Genomic DNA, 15340 nt, shown 5'->3' with positions numbered 1-15340 from the left:
TTTGATTCATGTTTCTTTAACTTAAGACACATGAACCTTAATTCCCCGTGAATCCCTGGTGCCACAAGTAAAGCACTTATCAAAGTGGTTCTTTTCACAAATACAACGATATGTCAGGGAACAAAGGACAAAAAAGTTCAGCAACAGAGTCAAAGAGATTCTCCTTCCTTACATAAGGTGTAACCCTTCATTCATGTGGTGTCGTAATAATCGGAAAAATGAGTTTCCAACAGGGAAAATTCAGTGAACACCTCCTCAAGTTGGAGCAAACACTTGGAAAGTCACCATGATGACTCTGATAGCTGATGTCATATAAGCAGAAACATGGTGGATGAAAGTAAATGTTCGGTTGATGGTAGGGCTTGGTATTGGTCTTCCACTCCTTCAAGGTATTGACCAAAATAACCCAGCACCAAGAAGCAGCAAAATATCTCCAGTCAAATGATGCCTGCATTTAATACTTTTTGCGCCAACGGTCTGGTGAAGTCAAGCGGTGTATATTTTTTATCAATTCACATAATGCACCAAAATTTGTACATATCCCACCTAATTATGAGCCAGTAAATCATGCACAGGCCACGTCTTTGGGAAGACTGCGATCATGTGACCAATGCACTGACGAGAATAAAGAAGGAAGCAGTCTCATAAGGAGGCAGGTTAAGGTGGCAGATGGCTCACAAAATACCAGACTTTCCCCTGGAGACTGGTGTTCAGAACTGTGTGAACTTTGGGTGAACCTTGAGTTATTTTAAGGTACCTCGTCACCATGTTTCTTTTTCTAAACATAACCTACATAACTTTACGAATTTGTGGGATGTCTTACAAACCGTTGTTCGAGGACACGTTGACTTGAGAGGAAGGTTCAAGTGTAGAAATACAGAGCTGCACAGGGAGCAATACAACCCAACACACAGTGACCGGTCAGTGTGTAAAGTCACTTTTTTCCTTCAGTTTCTGTTTCACTATGAATCACTGCATTGCTGTTTGGAGTCTGTGTCATAATCAAAATACAGCCTTTAAAGTTGTAAGGTAGCAGTGTGTAAGATAACAGTGAGTGCTGCTACTGTATGAAAGACCAGTGGTGCCGCACAGAGCTCTATTGTAGTGTACGATTAAAGCACAAACAGCCCTGACGCCAAGTCCAATAATGGCTCTCTGTCTGAAGAATATGTTACATTACTTTGGTTATGTGTGCACGTTGATAGTTGGTGGACTTTGTGCTTATGCAACTAATTATACACAAATATGTCCCGAGCAGGCTTTATTTCTCCCTGCTGTCTTGTGAAAACTTTGCAGCTCCTCTCGTGGTGCTTTTCATGTTTTAACTTCAGTTGAAGGAGTTCAGGCTTCTCTGTGGGTTGAGAATATTCTACCACCCGCAGTTATTTGAAACTTGCCGGGCAAGAGCTCAAAAATGCACAGTGGTCAAACTGTAAACAAGGCGGATTTTTGAGTTCCTGAAAAGCTGACATTTTGTTACAGGGCAGCAAGGATGCACTGAGATGTGTTCTGAAGCTGTATGCGAGAACTCAAATGTCCGAATGAAGTTGACTGCACATTAAACAGACTTTACCCTGCCAGCTCCCTGGTACAAAATCAGACTGAACTCATGTGTGAATGAAGCAGGTGACTGTCCAGAGAATTCACAAAACACTACGATTTCTGCACCTTAGGTTTTGCATCATGTCCTTCCTCATGCATGCTCTACCCAGGCGCCACCCCTCACCTAAACCAAACTGACTATTACCAGTAGGGTACACAGACAATCTCCTGTTGTAAGGTAACTCTGTGTGAAAGGGGAACTCTGGAAAAAGTCCGTACTTGATTCTCCCGTATTGTCCCGAGTTGATACAAAAAACTGCTCGCGACTGTGCTTACCCTGATGGGCGAGTACCACTTCCGGCTCTGAGGCGGCTTCTTGTTGTGAGGTTTCTTAGGTTTGGGCTCAAAGGGCTCGTACTCCTGCTCTGGCATCTTCACCACAGCATTCTTTGGCTTCTCCAGCTTAGCCCCCTCCTCAGTCGAGCCCTTCCCTCCCCAGCGCACCTGCAGACAGTGGACAGTACATGAATATACAAGAAAATATAAGCAGTGGTCTAATTTCTTTAAATTTTTTTGGGGACTTGTCACCTCCATCCTCTTGATCCCTCCGATTCCTCTTCCTCCGTAATATGAGGCATCCACAGTGGGCCACTTCTTCTTGGGCATGCCATCTTCATCATCTGAACTCTCCTAAATCACAAATAATTACACAAAAGTGATCTTTTTTTCCACTATTAAATACTTTCTAATCTTGTTAAGATTACTGTGTGGTTGCTTTTTAAAACTGTACTATACAAATCAGACACATTCTTCCTCAGAAGTGGTGGGTAAGTATGTGTATGTTTTGACTTACAGGCTCAGGAGGAGGTGGAGGAGGTGGTTCTTTAATCACCTGTGGAACAATAAGAGACATTAATCACATCTCAGAGGACCTCCTGAGAGTCTTTATGTTTCTTTTCAAAAAGGACCCCCAAGGTGCTTATTGGCCCTCTGGAGTTCAGACAAACCTCTTTGAAGCTCTCAATAACTGTAATTTAAGTGTTGCTGTTTAAAATCGACCCCTGCCTGAGTGTAGTTTACATTTTCTTACCACAGTGCAGCAGAGAGGCCAGAACCACCACAGGAAGAGCAGGGCCAGCAGCAGGAACAACACCAGCAGGGTGATGAGGAGAATGGTGCCGTCAAACTGGAGAGTAAACACATGTTACATGAGCAACATTGCTACTGTACAGAAAAGACATTCCCACACTGCTGGCCTGTAAGTTGTAGTAGCTCTGCCGATTAATCTGTTGATTATTTTTTGAGTTGATCAATCAGTTATTTGATCTATAAAATATCAGAGAAGGTTGAAAGATGTCAGTAGGTGTTTCCCAAAGCCCAAGACGAAGTCCTGAAATGTCTTGTTTCATCCAAAACCCAAAGATAATCAGTTTTCTGTCATAGAGGAGTACAGAGACCAGAAGATATTTACATTTAAGAAGCTGGAATCTGACATTTTTGTTATTCCTTAAAAAATTATTCAAACTGATTAATTGATTATTAGATTAGTGTGCAGTTAATTTGATAGCTGACAATCAATCGATTAATTGTTACAACTCTAAGTGGTAGTCGAGGGAAGAGAAGAAATTTTAAAAAGTAAGTGCAGTGTTAATAGTTACAGTAACAGAAGTAGAGGTGGGACTAAAGAGTAGCAGAGGATGTCACACACCCGGTAATAATGCTAGTAGTATTTTCTTCATCACTTCTGTCACTGTAAATATTAATGTTTTTGTTTTTCTCGATGACAGTGGTTAGTGTAAGCTGTGATCCCTGAATGAATCCATCAGTTGCTCACTTTAAGCGAGGCAGGCGTCCATGAGCCAAACGTCCATGAGCCAAACGTGGTTCCCATTACGGACCACAGATGAGGATCACATGTGGTTACACTTTCCCCCTATCTATCTCGTGGCAAAGACACGGGGGATTTATCTCATCTCAGCAGTGGGGTCCGTCGTCACTGGGACCTAATTATTATTTCTTCAGAAGTTTCTCAATCAGCAAGTTCTCTATAACTTTCAACAGCTGACAGGCAGAATTTGTGAATGGTTTAGCGAGCCGCAGATAGTGACCACATCTGCGTCTTGTAACTCTTGCACATACAATGCGTGTGTTTTCTCAGGCTATATGGGCACATTTTGTGGACTACAAAGGCTTAAACTGCTCAAAGTGGCACAGTGGGAGGATTTGGGGAGGGGTTTGTTTCACTCTGGATTTATCCATAGACTTTAACGTGCATGTTGTTTATTGCTCCAGGCCTACCCATCACAAGTTAGCAACTTGTCGTGCCTCCTTGAGCCTGGTGTGACTTCAGCCTATATGGTTTAGTTTAGTGGCGAGAAGCGGCTAATTGCAATGGTATGTCTAATTGAGCCCTGTATATCATGAACCACAACACAGCAGTCTGTATTCACAGTGTTTTCATGGCTATGATGTCACATGGACTGAGGGAAAACGGCTTCAAAAAGCATGTTTCTTTTTGGCTGGGTGGGAATCTGCTGTGGCTCCGGCCCATATGCTTCAACATACGTGTTTTATTTTGTTAAATTGCTTTAAATTGTCTTAAATTGCATCTTGTTTAATCTTGGTTTGTAGGGAATGAAGCTCCACCCGGCTTCACGCTGACTCAGTTATATACATTCACACACCTGGGAGGATTAACATGGAGGTGCTCCAACTGCGGGGTAAAGCTTTGCACAAGAGTACTTCAAGGACAGACTACTTGTCTTTCACTTTCACAACTCAAATCTTGAGACTTGAAGCGGCAGTCTCACGGTCATGAACCCTCTTCTCTAACCTTTTGTCTCCTGCCCCCCCCGGGGGCTTCAGAGTCTTTTTTGGGTGGATTGCTACTATACGCCCCCGTGGTTTGGCTCCCGAAAAAAAGAGGGAAAATAACAAAATTGAGAAAGGGAAGATGAAAGAGATAACGGGGAGTAAAGAGACTGACTGCAGAGAATAAAATAACAAACTTGTAGGAAAAGGGATAAAGTTGGAGAGGACAGAAGAAGCAGAAGGAAGAAGGGTGGAAACCACATGCAATACACAAAGTAATGGGAAACCCCTTTTATCACGTTACAAACCACACAAAATAACAAGAGTAAACCTATAATTGTAAATCTTAAGCCATATTAACTCCAAATTAAAACAGTACTTCTCACACTGCATGATGTCTTTTGCATTACTGCACTATAATGCACCTCCAAGAGGAAGTGTAGAGAAAAACAACTTCTATCTATTTCAGCCATCAGACATGTTTATGAATGCTTGTAAAATTGCAAGAGTTTTAATTTATAAATTTAATTTTAATTAAATACTGAGTAATAAGATCCAACTGAACCACACTTTGAATAATCTTTAATACTAATGTAGGCCAGACGGGGCCTATTACGCTTCTCCTTCTTTTTTGTCATAAACATTATGTTATAATTTCAGATGTTCATATTAAACGTGCCCAAAGTTTTAAATAATGAGGTAAACATATATAAACCTCAGGCCTTTGGCTATTCTGAATACTCTGTTCTCAACTGTTTAATCTACTCTCACAACCAGCTGATGTCAGCTCCTGACAGATTTCTTTACATGGCAATCTGCTCCAGGCACGCTACAACAAGTGGTTACATTACATACACTGCTACATGTAGCTACATGCTAACGTAAGGGAAACATGTAATCTTGGTTGCCAGTGCTGTTAATATCTTCCCAATTTCAGATCGTATTCCTGCTTGTAATCGGTTATTCAGACTTCAGCCCAGCTGTCAGAAGAAAATGTTGGAAATTGTACATTTCTGCACACCAGGAATACATTATGTTTGGACATTTCACTCATATCATATCAGTGTTTGTTAAGGGATGTAGCATACTAGCTGACCAGACACTATTCGAGACCAACAAACAACAAAACCACTAATGATTTATCGACCTGTCACTGTTTTTCCCTCAGGGATAGTGCCATGAACAGCGGTTGTTTTGTTACCAAGACATCGCTGCATTTCCAACTGGGATTTTGGCCTTTAAACTAGGGATTTTCAGCCAAAACATGATTTTTTTTTCCTAACCATAACCAAGTGGTTTTTGGTTACACTTTAACCACAGCATTGTTTATATCTAACATTTCAACGTATCTGCTACATAAGAACGTGCCAATGTACAGTAACATATCTGTAATTTACAGAAATGTACAACACCAACATTTTTTCTGGCGACTGGGTTGGAAGATTTTGGTTTACAAGCTTTTATTGGTGATTATTATCATGATTAAAAAATGCAGCTATTTCTGTTACAGTCATTCCCTGGTTGTAATGCAGAGACACCAAGATGCAGAAGACCCGGAAATGTTGATGAATCCAAAATACAAGGATAAACCTGAAAATGAGTATTGTGGGTCCCCTTTGAATGTATTAACAGATTTATAAAAGCTGCCACTTACACACTCTGTGGTGGTGATGTGCACGTTGCTGCTGATGAAGGACAGACCGTCGTTCATGCTCACTTGGAGATAAATCACCCTGAAACAAAACAACAGACATATTCAGGGCAGGTCAGTACTGTTTCGTCATGTTGGGATGTAACAATAAAAACAAGCATGTTTGAAGCAGTTTATTTAGTCTGAAACATTTCCTCCTCAACCTCCATTTGTTTGACCAGGATGATGTCACTTGAACTTGGGTTCACACCAAATAACGTCACCAAACCGCCTGCAAACTGTGAGGTAGTTTGTTAGAAGTCAGAATGTAATTTGAACCAACAGGAAACAACCACAGAACACAAGGGACTATGAGAGGTAGAACAAAGAGACGTCTAGACTAATAATCAGATTCAGTTATTTTTTCAAAGGCTGCTGGACTCAGATTGGTGTTCTCTCTCAGCTGCCAAAATCTCCAACCTGGCAGAAGAACATGTTACCAAAACTGTGCCCAATAAATGAGCTACTCAGTGAGTCCAGTGGCTTTTGTTTACGAGCCCTGTTTCACATGTAATTGAGTTTTCCACTGTGGCTGAAATCCAAAGGAGAATAAACAAACTGTAGGTGTGATCGTGTGACCTACTGAGCCGCACAGCAGGCACACGAGCCAAAGTAGGACAGATGAACTTCAACGAAATGGAAAAAAAAAAAAAAAAACACAACCTGCTCGTTCAGATTTTGTTTTTATGGTTCTGGCCGAGTTGTGTATTTTTCCAAGACATGACACCATACTAATTTCACTCTCAGGAATGAGAACAATCTCTGCTACAGTCTGTGATCTCCACTTGGTGCTACAAAATCACTTCCTTTCATGGAATGTAAAATACACCAAAGTAAAACTTCTTTCCTCTCATACATACAAACTCCTTGTCAAAACATGTCTTTGCCCGTCCTCCAGTCCAAACTCCTCTCCTAGCCTTCGAAGATTTTTGGAACAGAGTGAGTCTTTCTTGATGGTCTGAAGGATCCCTTCCTCCTCTGAGTGGGGAAAAACAATTCTGAGAATTTCACGTGACCTCCAGTGGCCTTCTTGGAGTCTGTTCTCGTTAAGATCTTCAAAACATGTGGATAAAAGGTATGCATCTAAAAAAAACACCCCCTGCTCTTAGTCAGTGGAGGACCAGGTGGATGTGAGAGAGGTCTGGCAAATGGAAAGCAGGTCATTGACCGATAAACCTGTCTTTACTCTGACTCAGTGAGCTGTCTGTCTGGTTTAAACAAAAGGAGGGGGGAAAGAGAGAAGAGCTCGGTTGGTGGGTGAAGTTCATGATCAATAGCAGACGGGCCTTGTTGACAATAAACAGCTGGGCTCTAAGGGACTGAAACTTCAAAACAGTCTAAGAGCCAAAGAAAGAGCAGTTTCTGTTAATGTTTTTGTTGTATCTCTGAGTGGTTCAATGCATTAGTGTGAGCAGGTAAAAGATGTGACCACCTACATACAGCACAGTATGGCCATATGTACCTGGATGAAAAACAACCCTTAAATCAGTGGTTCCCAATTGGTGGGTTGCTGTCCAAAAGTGGGTCCCAACACAAGCGTTTCACAAACATGTCAAGTTTGTCAAACACACATTTCATTTTACAGTGCAGTGAATTTCCAGCTCAGAGCATTTATTTTAAGTGTCGTTTCCTGCTGTAGAGTGAGTGACTAAACGGCTACTTGACAGAGACAACAAACTAGCACGACTACATGGCCAAATGCAAGTATGATGCTGAACTGTGTGGACCTTGAAGTGATGACTAAGGAGAAACCTGGACCCTGTGGTTGGATCAGCTGGAATCCACTGCTTTAAATTTAAGTTAGGGTTTAAGTTTAGGCAACTAAAACGTGGGTGCTAAGATCAGACAACTACGGATACAGTTTGGTATAAATGGCATACATAAAATAGTAGTGAAATAGCACTGGAAAGCATTTCATGACAAATTTTAGGTTCTATAAAGGGGGCCTATTATGGTTTTCTCTATAGTGTCAAATAATGAGGCAAACATATGTAAAGTTGATGCCTGTAAGCAAAAACCTCAAACCTCATTCTGTTCCTGTTTCTTTATTCTTTCGTGAGAAAATCACGTTAGCTTGTGACAAATTTCCGTATATGGTCATCTACTCCAGTCACACTACTGCTGGTGTTAACATTACATACACTGCTACATGTAGCTACATGCTAACGTCAGGGAAACAAGTAATCTTAGTTGCTGACGTTGTTAATTTCTCCCCAATTTCGGATCATATTCCTGCTGTAACATGTCTGAATGTATTTAGTAGCTTGTATTGGTGATTTTTTGCAGCATAAAGTTCCGCTATACTCCATTTCAGTCATTCCTCAGCTGCAATAATGGTGCAGAGGCAGCAACAGTGCAGATGCGGAAGACCTGGTAATGCTGACCAATCAGAGCAGACTGGCCTTTTTTCAGGAGGGGGGCTTTAGGAGACAGGTCCTGTAACAGTTTTTCAAACACAACAGCATGTAAACATGTTCTAGTTGGAACCCAAAATACAAGTACGAACCTTAAAAGGAGCACAATAGGTCCCCTTTAATACCAACGCAGCATTATTTGACAACCACGGTGGACCTTAATATCTATTCATGGGTGTAGCTTAAAGCATGAGGCTAGTGTTAATCTCTATTTGTCTTACTGTCGACAAATCCCATGAAAGGCCCAAAACCAAAAGTATGTTAGTCTGTCTCCCAATAACCGTCTAACCTCTCTACCCTGTCTCTTCAAGACATGATTATTTATATTTGGGTCACACATGTATTGTTTTGTTTTTAGAGATCTTGGCTGTTGCGTTATAGCAAAACTTACTCAAACAGGAGTAAATACAGCATCTGTCTGGGGCTGTTTTTAGTGGCGGATTAATACAGATTTGGTTCTCTAGTGAGTATTTCTGTCAGGTGAATGCGGGATTGAGTCAAAATAAACTACAGCATTCTTTGTAACAAAGGAACATGTTTCATTAGGACAACAATGGAGCTTTGTGACAATACGATATAACAAGCTCTGGCTACACAGGCAATAAAACACTGCCAGCCTTATAATTAAATCTTTTACTGGATATATTTCTGTCAGAAGAACGCCCAGAGACCTGGAGCAGAAGAGAGGAAAGAGCCAGAGACAACTGACCAGTGTGAATTTGAGGATGTGGAGGAAATAAAGTAGTTAGGAGGAAATGTTAGTTGTAGAGCACCCTGTCTGACAGCTGTTAGGCGCGGAAGTAAAACAGACAGGGCCGGCCGTCCAGTCATGAACACACACAGACACACTTACAAGGGACATAGCAGACACAACACTAGAGTTCGTCTGCCGCTCATTAGGCGGTGTGAATCAGCCCAGCTTTAAAGACAAATCTACATTAAAAGACTTTAACAGGTAGTGTGACATTTTTACTTTGTGTGTTCTTCTGTATAACCGGTGACATAATGTCGTATCCAGAGAGGCAGAGAGACTAATTTCTATACACAATCTATGTGACAACAGACCAGAATGCAGCGCAGCAGTGATAAAGGTTGGGGTTTTAAACACATCTGTCAGAGATAAATCAGTTTCATGACAGAATGGCTGTTAATTAGTGAAAAACTAACTTTCCGAGTCTAGGTATTAATGGATCAAACACTCTCTGAAGGTTTTCCACCCTGCCGAGAGTCATGCTGCATACAAATATATGACCACACGCACATGAAATACTGGGCTAGCTGCTACATGGCTTTGATCAGCCAGAGTAGACTGTTGAAAGAGAGTGAAAGAGTGACAGGGGATGAAAGAAAGTTTCTGTGTGACAGAGACAAATAAAAGACAGATACAGACAGAAAATGAACAGACGGCCAGAAAAAAGAGGGGTGGGTGAGGGGGCTGGAAACAACCAGCAAGGCACAGCAGACGGTGAAAAGAGCCACCGTGGCACCAAAATTAAAGACAAGAGGTAGAGAGAAAGGGAAGGGGGAGGAGAAAAAAGATAAGTGTGGGATTGGAGAGTCAGGGGGTTAAGTGTTAAGGGGATGGAAAGTTTGAGAGAACTAAAGCAAGATTAGAAAATATATACAAAGGCAAATCCGGCTTAATGGGACGTTTAATGGAAGCGAAGGCACACGATGTACCCTCAGTTTTACGACCTTTCTGCTAAGGTATCGATTAAAACTTCAGTCATCAGTCCAGGTTGTTTAAATCTCTCCTCACTGCCATTTATTTTCTCTCTTTCCACACCACTGACAGGTCAAATAATACATGTAAATTATAACTTCTGTGGGAGACTAAGATGAAGTTATTTGTATTATAATTATATAAGCATGCTATGACCATCACAAATACCATTACAAGTCAAGAAACAGTGTGAAAAGAGGGTCTTATATGGGCCAACAGGCCTTCTCCTCCCCTCTTTGTCTAGCCATGCAGTTCAAAGTCTTTAACCACCGTCCACTGAACCTTGTACTCTGTGGCCTGTTGTACTTTTCTTCCCATAAAGACTTAGGTTAGAGAGGTTTGTGGATTGTTGATCTTGGAACGTGCTTGAGCTCTAAAAAGAGAGCACAGCCAGCTGATGAAGAGCGACTCTGGCCGCCGCTCGGGTTGCACCAAAAAGTTGTGTGACTGTCATTTGGTAAACGCTGGAGTATACCAACCCAGGCTGTCTTAGATTTCACATCCCGCCGCCTCTGTCTTAAACCCAGTGAGCCAGAGAGCACTGAAGTGATTGAAACACACTGTCTTTTTAATGCGTGTGTCCACAGACCTGATCCTTAACTAACAAATACAATCCACTGTAATCAGATCTACTTAACTAAGTCTGAAGCCAGCAGTGTACTTCAGCTCAGGTCAAAATGTGTGTTTTCTCACAGACAAAATGACCGGTTACCAAACAAAGGAGCACTACATTTGGGTATAATAAGAACAGAAAATATTATACAGTCCCATTAAAGTTTGATTTGAGACCTGGTATCAGGCTCTTACATTCAGTTTTGAGTTTTCTCAACAATCATTCAAAGTACATGTACCAAGTGACAAAACAGTACAGGTACTTAGGCACAGGCACTGTATTGACTTGTATATGGTACATTGGGACATTGTTGTGTATTAAACAGTAGTTTGAAAGCCTTTAATTTGATTTTTTTTCCTAGCCAATTTAGGGCACCATAACAAGCTTTAAACACAACATGGACATATTATCATCTTACTAAGTTGCTAAGTCCAATCCAGACCAAACATTCACAACGAAACCGCTTCAACACCACACTAGAACACTTTAGAAAGTTCCAGTGGTGTGAACTGGCTCTTCTGGCTGATGGTGTCACCTGTGACACAGCTTGTCAAGTCACCAGTGTTTGTTTTTACAACGTAAGGCATGTCACCTATTTCAACAGCCAATCAGCTTGTGGCAAAGTCAGCTGGTCAAGTCAGTTACAAACTGTCAGCAGACGGTGTGTTCATTCGCTGTGGCATTCTCTGACAACAGCTTCCCATTCTACTGACCCTGAGTCTGTGCCATGTATGTGCCAAAGCCGAAAGTTGGAACAGACCGGTTTCAGAACATCCCAGGCTGGCACATTGTGAGGAGTTGTAAGTGTCAGCTCATCTTGATACAAATCTTTGGTCTGAACAGGGTTTTGTTGCGAACATGCTGGCAAACAGTGTCTGCTGTTTGCTGCTGGACAGGTAGCACACAGTGCGCTTTTAGAACTTTTATTGCAGAAAACAGCTTCATGCTGCAGCTGTAAATGACTGATATGAGCAGTGAGACTGAACCAAAACAGTACAGCTGTGGGTCATAAAACTAAAACAATGAGATGAAAAATGCTAAAATGCCCTATAAAGCTGAGACGAGCTGCAAAGCTGGCTGATAATCCTCTGTGGGTTTGTCACTAGAAACTGCCCCTTTCACATTATACATACAAATTCTGATCTGAAGTCAATGAAGAACAAAGAAACAACAGATAAAATCTCAAATACCAATGATTAAGCAAGTCACTTTGGATTTGTACGTTTCTAGTCTTGACTTACTTGGTGTCTATGTAAGCCAAAAACCAAAAGTCTCCAGTTGTTTTCAGTGCTGTGTTCTAATTCGGGACAGAAGCAGGACAAATGCATGAAGGCTTTACCACTGCATGTGCTGGCACGGCTACAGAGCCCCTTATATTTTGCTAAGCTGCTCTGGGATCTAGAAAAGAGGAATGTGGCCACGGATGGGGATCGTAAAAGGAGCTAATGTATGGCAGGCCTCTTATGGTCTGTGCCAGTACACACGTGTATGCATACATGTGTCTCTCTGTGTTTGAGGCAAAGAATGTGAGCTAAGATGCGTGTGAAATCATAAAAGAGAGGCACCTACTTCCCAACTTCATCGATGACAGGAGCTGGACACAGTAAGAATGTGTTTTCTACACGCGCCGGCTTTTCATCTAGGAGGCAAGGACAACACGAATAAATGCAAAATTGACTCCTTCATCTGTATTATTGTAAACTATAGACACTCTGATTAAACAGATACTAAGACTGAAAATGACCCAAACAGAGGCTGATATAAACCTTGTTTCAAACAAGTTGGCTTTACATGAAAGAACAAGTGTAGGTGTACTCACTGACTGTAACAGTGTCGTTGATTTTGAAGCTGCAGAGCACCTGGTTGATGTTCCTGGCGTGGAGAAATCCGTTTCCTCTCACCACCACTTGGAAAGACTCTGGTTACACAACACAGATTGACATTTTTACGATCTCTGGCAAGCAAGATGATATTCTACACTGTATGTATTAAACATGATGCTCATTTCCACGACCGCAGTTACATTTCACACCCAGCATGGTTACATGGGCAATATTTAAACTGTGAATGGCTTCCTACATTGATTCAGTGTATTTGTCTGTATAAGGACAGTGACAGTTGAGCTAGGATACTGGCCCCAGTCCTCAAATCAGCATGGTCACACTGCAAGCTTTAGTGCTTTATGATTATGATCCTTTTTTTAAAAGTGGCCAACATCAGCTCACGGTGTGAACCGGTCATGGTCCTGAACTGACCCACATGCTCAAAAGAGCAATAACAAAGAAGTCAATCACAACACGCTGAAGTAAACATGGAGACCACTGAAGTCAGTGTACAGCTTCATTTATAAGTTAATGTGCAGCGGAGGCCAGCGGAATGATGAGGAGATAATAAAAAAGACAAAGAGAAAGAGAGCTAAATGTTTAAATATGGCTCTTTGTGCAATAACGGTGTGTGTGGATGTGGAGTCAGAGCCAGGAGTGCTGGGATTGTGACGTGAATGGCTTCTCTAAAACAAATTTCAGCCAAAATTTCAGGATGTCAAGGGCTACTTTTAACTACATCTGTCAGCACCTCTTTACAAGACTCTTGCGGCAACACACTCAGTTCAGGCAATCCATCTGTAAGTGATGTAAAAGACACATGAATTCGGATATGGTTGTTCAGACTGAGAGCGCAATACAAAGAAATTAGACCTGTATCTGATTTTAGGACTATAACAGATTTGAAGAGGACAGATTCCCAGTCATTTGCAGCGTTCACACGGATATAAATAAAACAAATCTAAGTCACATATGAACAAAAAAAAAAAAAATCAGATTTGGGCGACTTTTTCCTGCAGTCTGAACATAGCTTAAGAATGTTAGTGTGGTTCATTTGAAAACACAATGAACGCAGAAAATGGCACTAAAATGTGTGTTTCATTCATTTAGCATGTTTTTTTAAAATACTTTTACTTAGTGTAAATGTGCATGTACAGTAAATGGGCTTCTATGTATTTAACTTCAAATATTGCAATGTTGCCTGTAACACAGGGAAAATACTCAGCTATGAATACATGAAGATAAGACTGAACTGAACATTCCTCACAGCAGGCCAGCGACTGCTATTCAGTCTCAAGAGTAATATTTTATCTCAAAAAGAGCGAAAGCAATAAAAAACAAATGCAGATGTAAGAAGCCGTAAAAGTCCCTCTGCTCTCGCCAGAAGTGTTTAATCAAATTTTATCTGTTCATTTGTGCCTTTTAATGTCCATTTAATGTTCCTTTAACTGTCATAATCTTTCTCTTGGCTGGACACTAAAGGATTTTGTCCATTTTACATTTCAGCTGGAGCCAATATCACCACCGCTGCTCTCTCACGGCCAGTCCTTTTAATGACACCCTATAATATTATCCCCACAGCACGACCCTGTCCCCATAGGTTTCCTGTAAGTGACCTGGATGCCCATATATGGTCATTTTTCAGCCTGGGATTGTCATTACTGGATTGAGGGAAGGGGATACGGGGCACCCAGCCAGAAATTAATACAGTTCAAGAAATGATGGGAGGCTGGCACCGGTGTGGGTGACACAGCAGAGACGCAGTGTGTTTGTGTGTGTGTTTGTGTGTGTGTGTGTGCATGCATGTGTGTGTGTGTGTGTGTGTTTCTAACTCCCCACCTCCTGCACACACACTGGAGGGCTCAGCTGCCAAAATCTCAATGCAGGACTTCTTGATTATCTGGAGGGGAAATGAAGACAGCAATTATTTTTTCTACACATATACTAATGCTGGCCTGGAAGTAACAGACAGGTTTATCAAATTTAAAGAAATACTTTCCCCCCCAAATGATTATGAGTATATCAAGTATTCACCCCATGTTACATTGAATTTCTTAAGAAAACTTTTTTTCCGCGCATGCCTGGGTGAATGAAGAATCCAAACACTGAGAAAATTCTTAGGGAATTTAAGTTATAGGGGGCCGTGTTAAATAACAGCAAAACGATATCAAAATATCCATTTACAAACTCTCACACAATTCTTGCAGTGTCATCCAAGTCTCATTCATTCAGTTGTATACTCAGTACTTCCCAAACACATGCATTTTCGCTACAACCTTACCATTTAAATCTGAACTGAAAGTGAAGCTCATCTGCGCTCTCTCTAAGCCAGACTCCACTGATAGAAAACAGTAATTTTACAGTAATGACCACAGAAGCTGCTGGTCTACCACTGCCTCGCTCAGTTAGTTAGTTTTGTGTGATTTTGGTGTTTTAAAGGGTTTATTGGATTCACCAAAGTCACACAATAACACATTAACAAAACACCAATCACAGCAGTGGTAAACCAGCAGATCCAGTGTTCACTGAGGTAAAATTACTGTAATTATCAATGGAGCCTGGCTTTGAAGAGATGGAGAAGTATCACTTTCAGTTCTGTTTTAAACACTAAGGTTTTAGCGAAAATGTATGTGTTTGGGAAGTACTAAGCATACGACTGGGATTATGAGAGCTGGATGATACTGCACGAGTTGTGTTTGAGTTTGTAAATGCAGGTTTTTGGAT

General features: G+C 41.3%; 1 protein-coding gene across 1 annotated transcript in view; it reads right to left on the bottom strand.

The window, feature by feature from the left end:
* The window catches only part of antxr1c (ANTXR cell adhesion molecule 1c), a 52250-nt gene that overhangs the window by 14304 nt on the left and 22606 nt on the right, over positions 1-15340 (bottom strand). The window contains exons 9-16 of the mRNA XM_050060760.1: positions 14456-14516; positions 12613-12711; positions 12363-12432; positions 6008-6086; positions 2633-2728; positions 2396-2434; positions 2131-2232; positions 1879-2046 (exon numbers count right to left, since the gene is read on the bottom strand). Of these exons, the coding sequence (XP_049916717.1) occupies positions 1879-2046; positions 2131-2232; positions 2396-2434; positions 2633-2728; positions 6008-6086; positions 12363-12432; positions 12613-12711; positions 14456-14516 (714 nt within the window). The remainder of the gene's footprint in view (positions 1-1878; positions 2047-2130; positions 2233-2395; positions 2435-2632; positions 2729-6007; positions 6087-12362; positions 12433-12612; positions 12712-14455; positions 14517-15340) is intronic.

Source organism: Epinephelus moara, chromosome 13, assembly GCF_006386435.1.
Source record: "Epinephelus moara isolate mb chromosome 13, YSFRI_EMoa_1.0, whole genome shotgun sequence".
Classification (NCBI taxonomy): domain Eukaryota; kingdom Metazoa; phylum Chordata; class Actinopteri; order Perciformes; family Serranidae; genus Epinephelus; species Epinephelus moara.
The sequence above is the reverse complement of the archived record's forward strand: the minus strand, read 5'-3'. Positions and strand labels throughout refer to the sequence as shown.